A 6970-nucleotide genomic window follows, 5' to 3' on the forward strand; every position below is an offset into this window, starting at 1 on the left:
TTGAGAAACGGCCACAATCGAGACAATAATAAGTCAGTAATGGCGGCCTCTGTCGGTTAAAATAAGTATTACACGTTGACAAAAACTTTTTCTTTCTAATGACAGATTTTAGTAGTAGGGAGACTGCAATTAAAACATATCAAGAAGTTCGGCTTCACAATCGTGGTACCCTTTAAAATTTGGAAAGAGGATTTCATTAAAACTCACTAAATATTTTTACCTTAATGCCATTTTCAGATGCTTTGCCTTTATTCTGTTTTCCCTTTCTCTGTTTGTTAAATGCTTCAACCTATGCCACAACCAACAGATAGAAACGTGAATTGACTACCTTTAATAAACTTACCCACACTGTAAAAAATACTTTGCTGCCTTAACATTTTTTGTTGAATCAACTTACTGTTATTTATCTTAGAGATGAGTTGTTATAACTACAGGTGAGTTGTTATAACTTATAAAATTAAGTTGACTTTTCTCAACTATATTTTATAAGTTGTGACAACTCATCTTTGTTGACATGACTTGAAAATTGGAGTTGATTTAAGAAATTTTTTTAAGGCAGCAAAGTATTTTTTACAGTGCATTTCACAATGCTTCATTGTCAGTTCTTAAGAAATTGCGGTGTTGAGGGTCTGAAGGGCTATGCATGAAAGCTTTGCAAAAAAGGACCAAAATAGAAACTGATCCACTTTGAGTCCAATAGAGATCACCCATTTACAGAAAAACACAAAGAACAATTGTGATCCAGTTTGTTCGCATGGGAATTTGCATGTGATTCACACTTAAAGGTTTCAGTCTTCACGATTTGTCACATGTGAACTTCTTGTGGCTTTTTCTTTGGGGCCTTGCGGCTAGTTGCCTTTCTGGTTCACTTTAACCAAACTCTACAGTATGTGTTCAGTCTATGTGAAAACAGAAACTGTTCTCCTCTCACAATGGTGAGTATCACTAGTTTACCACACATTTTATCCACAAGACTACACTAAGCCAAAATGTACAAAAACATAAAAATAGTATAAATTAAACTATGCAACAAGCAATTTTGCGTTTAAAAGACATCTAACATTGTCCAAACACAGCCCAACCGTCTAGGCTAAAACTAGACAAAATTTGGTCTATCAGTGAAAATTAAATAGACGTCTAACTATAACCCAAAAATGAATTAAATTAAAGCAAACACCTGTAATCACTGTTGAGTTGGTTTACATATTGGAATATCATCTTACAAGTTATTTTAAGAAAAACAACATTAATATTCAGTTTTATTTTTCTTATTTATACCTTTCTTCAAATAAAGCAATCAAAAACATGGGTCACAGAGACAATTTTAACAAAGCATATTTTAAACATTAATGAATTGTTGGATATATGTACATTGCTTTTGTTCTTTTGTTTCAATGTCTTGAAAGGATTTGTTTGTGTTAGAAGTGAAACTAGGGGAGTTTTGCTGCGTGGGTTTAAGCGGTTTGCTGACCTGTTCATCATTTTCAAGCACTGAGCTCGGTTTGAAAGTTTAAGACTTTGTATGGCTTCAGTATGTGGTTTGGATATGCAACAAAAAGTTTTCATCTGTTTGTCATGTCCTGTGCAGGAATTGATAGCTGTTAAGAGCTTGTGCAGCTTTGCAGTAAATGCACAGGGAAATGTATATTGGTATAAGTTTTTTGGATGACATTTTCAGTTTATTATACATTATTTGTTTATCTGCTTAAATAATGTAGGTTTGAGTGGCCTACACTTTGAAAAAAGGTAACAGATACGTATTTGGTACCTTTAAGGTACTAACATGCACATCACTGTGTCTTGTGAACATCATTGTCTTGTAAATGTTTTTGCTGCAGAGAATATCACAGGGATAGGGCATCAGTTTAACCACAAGTTTTTTCGTATAAGCTTATGATCTAATACTGTATGTTTACCACAGCAGTGCTATGTTGGCAACATGATGTGATATTTATTACATAGCTGTTTTTTGTCTTTAAATTACCTCTTATTAATAGTCATAAATTAACCTACAGTATAGTCTGAAATATCCCTTTATACCGCGCACTTGTTTTGAGAACTGATAGATGCCATAACTTTAAAGGTTTCTCTGTAAATCTAAAGTTGTTTATATTTTATAACATTACTGCTAATAAAACTGTAGCATTTATTCTTAAAGACAAAAATGCTTCAAATACTGAAACTGAACTGTTATCAGTCATAACCAAACTATTCATACATAGTATGCATGTACAAATATTTTTGTCTATGATGCAAATAAGCTGTATGCAACTAATTTCATTACTGATCAGTATACAGTATAGACTTGTTAATATGAAAGCCCAAAGGAAATTCAGTATTTTAAATGTATTATTAAACTGCACTGTAAAAAAATTCAGTAGAAATGACAATGTTATTGCAGCTGGGTTGCTGGTAATTTACAGAAGATTTAAATGTATGTTATTTACTGGCAAGAGGTTGTTTAAAGTTAAATAAATTTTAAATATTAACAAGTCTTTATCTTTACAGAATAAAACTATACAATAACAGCCTCATGCAAAGCATTCTGGGAACCAAAAATCATCATCAACCTTTTTCTGTTTTTTGCTTCAGATTTTGTTTCCCAGAATGCTTTGCTTGATGCTGTTTTTTAGTTTTACTCTCAAGACAAAGACTTGTAAATGTTTAATGTTCATTTAACTTTGCACAAAATGTTACCAGTAAAAAACATAATTAAAATTTACGGTAAGTTACCGGCAACCCAGCTGCAATTTCTACAGAATTTTTTTACAGATCTCATTTTCATAATCAGTGATTTTGCAGGATTTTATTTCAGTTTTTTTTTGCCAAATACACATAAGTTAAATGTTATTGTCTGTGCTGTTTTACAAAATATGCAAAGCTATACCGTATATGGAATTGTGGGGGTACAATGTCAAATGTTCAGACATAAGTTGATCCTAATCAGGAATTCAAAAGAAACAAACCCAAAGTTTTTAACCTAATTTTGATATGTATTTAAGATCTTTATCTGATGAGTTAAACATGGGGAAAACACGTATGAATCAGTCTTTGACGCAGTGTAGCTGTCTGGATAATCTTGTTAGGATACATTTGCGCATTTGAAAGACGATTTTATCCAAAGCAACTTAAAATGCATTTGGGGAATACGTTTGATCAGACAATGCATTCTGTGAGAACTGAACCCAAAAAAGTAATTTTACAGGCAATTGTCGTATTTTTTACTGCATTTCTCAGTTTTTTGGGTATACACTGAAAGTCTGTTGTTTTACAGATATTTTTGTAATTTAATGTTTTGCCATTCAAATTACAGATAAAAATTATAATGAAAGATTACATAAATTTAAAATTTAGTTTTTTTACAATTATTTTATGTAAAAAGACAGAATTCATTTTTTACAGATAAATGGAATGCATTTATATAGCACTTTCAACAGACCTGTGCACTTTACACGTTGCCTCACATTCACCCATTCACACACACAGACGGCGGTGTCAGCCTCGACACTTGCCGGTTTGTGGACAACCAACATGAACCACTGAGCCACTGCTCATAGTTTAAGGAACTGGCTTTACTGACAAGTCACTCTGTAAACCCGAACAGTACAATGAACTCATTTAAAATGAGTGAATTGTACTCAAACCTGTAAAAAAGTTCTTTAAACTTAAAGGTTTTATGTTTGTTAAACAATTTTATTATTTTTAGTTCCACAAATAAAATGAGTCAAAGAACTTTGCTAACTCACAAATTTTATTTATTACTTCCATACAGAGTTTTCAATAACACAGCCTCATTTTAACACACACTGCAAATAATTGCAAGCTTTTGGTGGTTGTGATGAACTTGCATTACGAGAGCATTTTTTTAAATTAAGTGATATTTTATGTGGTTTTCATTAAAGAGAAAGACTCAATAGTGTTAAACATTTATTTATGTTGGAGATTTAGAAGAGTTTGCTATTTTTTAATTGTGGATATTGTTTAGAAGTGTAGTGCCTGTGCTTAGGCTGTAGGTCAGATATGTGTTGTTTTATCATGTAAATAACTGTGTGAAAATCAGTGCTGAGCTCAGTCTCTACACACTTACACAAACTTAATTTTTCATAAGTCATATGATCTATTTCTAGGATAATAAATAAACAAAAAATACAACAGGGGTAACAAAGTAAAGATTTTTTTAAAGTTAATTTCTGTAAAAAGGCAGAGCAGCTTCATAAGCTAACTGATAAAATCCCTAAAGTAATGTACTACTTCTATTCTTATAGACGGTTTCAGCAGTAACAACATAAACAGCGTCTGTCGCGGTCCGCACGTAACTTCCGGTAAACTCCGCTAATAATAAATAACAACAAAGTATATATAACAAGCAAAACAACAACACATAGATTACCTAGGAAACCAAAACATTTGTTATTTTCGACGAGGCATTTGTTCAAGAGATCAGTTTAGCAACTAGTCTGACCATTAAAAAGACGAAACTGGAAGTAAGGTTCGGATCCAGACGTGTATCACGTGCGTCCGATGAAACTGTCTATATATTATTTCTTAGTTATTGTACATGAAAAAGCATTAATTTTAAAGTAAATTTCTGTAAAAACTACAGAACAGCTTCATAAACTAACTGATAAAAGCCGTACACTGTAAAAAAATTCCGTAGAAATCGCAGCTGGGTTGCCGGTAATTTACCGTAGATTTACATTTATGTTATTTACTGGCAAGAGTTTGTTCAAAGTTAAATGAACATTAAACATTTACAAGTCTTTGTCTTTACAGAGTAAAACTAAAAAAACAGCATCAAGCAAAACATTCTGGGAAACAAAATCTTTAGCAAAAAACAGAAAAAGGTTGATGATGATTTCTGGTTCCCAGAATGCTTTGCATGAGGCTGTTATTGTATAGTTTTATTCTGTGAAGATAAAGACTTGTTAATATTTAAAATTTATTTAACTTTAAACAAACTCTTGCCAGTAAATAACATAAATGTAAATCTACGGTAAATTACCGGCAACCCAGCTGCAATAACATTGAAATTTCTACGGACTTTTTTTACAGTGTACATATACAAGGGTTTACAATTCAAAGATGTTATTGTTATGTTTTTTTACATGCATGATTTGTTTTATAGGGTTTAAGGGATGTTTATTAATGGTAATATTCTGTAATTTAATTAATTTTGATTGTAAAATCATCTCTGTATTTTTACAGTTTATTACACATCATTTTAAAAAATTTTTTTTTTCCGTAATTTGACGGAATTTGTCTGGAAACACTGCTGCCAGACTTTTTACTGTTTTATTTACAAGTTTTTTTTACAGTGCTATGCAGTAACATTTACACTACAAAAATACTCTTTAATATTTATCTGCTTCTTTCATTTGCAAAACTCTAACAAAGAAATTTTTAATTACACAAGCAGACTCATTTCAGTGTGAACAGTCTCTGCATTGACTTAATTAAGATAAACCCACAAATTTACAAAATGTATGTCTCTGGACTGTAGGCCATACACTTTTAAAACAAATGTGTTAAAATAACACATCTTGTGTCTAGTTAAGGACAACACATCCAGTGTGTTGTCCTAAACTTAACATCTCTGTGTTATTTTTGGAACAGCACACTTTGTGTTGTTTTAACACATCTTGTGTTGTCCCTTCTATTTATTTGAACTCAAAATGACATATAATGTATTAAAAACAACAAAATGTGTTAAATAGGATAACACAAAACAATGTGTTATCCTTTCTTAGAGTGTATGTACTGTATATTTAAAGATTTTAGGAAATGAAACAATCTATTTGTTCCCACTTTTACTCATCTACCACACTTATGCACTGTCTAATTGTCTTCATTTGTGGGCTTTTATGCCATCTATGCATTTGACATTCAAATTCACACATTTATTGACAACCTCACTCAATGGAATACCTCCTTACGAGAAGCACAAATTTGTATTCAATACAAATAAAACTCCCCGCAATTTCTAGGCAATGGTGAGAGACGTGAGGTTAGCATTTTCAATGTAATAACAGCCCGGCTTGTATAGCGCTGTGGTTTGTGTGCATTTTTGCTGGGGTTAGCAGTATCGTCAACAACCAGGATGCAGCGTCACACAATTTCCTGCAAAGGTGCTTTGGAGTTTTTGAGAAGATAATGCATTCGTTCAAATCTTCAGTTCTGATCAAGAGCACACAAACCAGTCACCTGGGTAAGTCTTCAGAGATGAAGTGTTTGTCAAGTTGCAGTTTAAATCAGTGAATATTTATGATGTAATACAGAACATGCTTTGAAGTTTCTCCTCTGCTTTTTAGGATCATCTGTCTCTGGACTTTACAGGTGAACATGGCTGGCCAGGTTTCGAATCTCACGATGTTCGAGGAAAGCAATTTAACCACCAATGAAACGTGTCCGATTTTTGATGGCATACTGTATCCCTTCATACCCATTGGCTACATCATCATCTGTTGTATGGGACTGCTCTGCAACACCGTCACCCTCTACATATTTTTCCTCCGACGGCACGCCGACTCTTCCATGGCCGTGTATATGCGTCACCTCGCATTGGCCGACACTCTCCTGGTCCTGTGTTTGCCACTGCGGATCTACTACCACAATAAAGAAGGTCCCTATTATTTGTGCAAGGTGGTGGGCATCTTCTTCTACATTAACATGTATTCCAGCATCCTGTTCCTCAGCCTTATCAGCTTGGATCGCTACTTAAAAATCATCAAGCCCGTTTGGGTGTTTCGTATCCAGAAGACAAGCTGGAGCCAAATGGTAAGCTATACCATCTGGGTGATCCTCATATCGGGAACGAGTCCTTTCTTCGTGAGCAGCAACCAGTCACATCCATGCAACAAGATCTGTTTTCACTTCCACAGCAAGGGGGTTCTCGGTGGCATTATAAACCTTACTACCGTGGTGCTTTTCCTTATTTTTTACGTGGCCTTTCTTTGCTTTTATGGTAAGATCA

At 33.5% G+C, this 6970-nt stretch overlaps 1 protein-coding gene across 1 annotated transcript in view; it reads left to right on the top strand.

The window, feature by feature from the left end:
• The first annotated feature begins 6083 nt into the window (after nt 1-6083).
• Nucleotides 6084-6970, top strand: part of gpr34l (G protein-coupled receptor 34 like) — a 2503-nt gene continuing 1616 nt past the window's right edge. The window contains exons 1-2 of the mRNA XM_073812564.1: nt 6084-6205; nt 6309-6969. Of these exons, the coding sequence (XP_073668665.1) occupies nt 6340-6969 (630 nt within the window). The 5' untranslated portion in view covers nt 6084-6205; nt 6309-6339. The remainder of the gene's footprint in view (nt 6206-6308; nt 6970) is intronic.

The sequence above is a fragment of the Paramisgurnus dabryanus genome, chromosome 18 (assembly GCF_030506205.2).
Source record: "Paramisgurnus dabryanus chromosome 18, PD_genome_1.1, whole genome shotgun sequence".
Taxonomy (NCBI): domain Eukaryota; kingdom Metazoa; phylum Chordata; class Actinopteri; order Cypriniformes; family Cobitidae; genus Paramisgurnus; species Paramisgurnus dabryanus.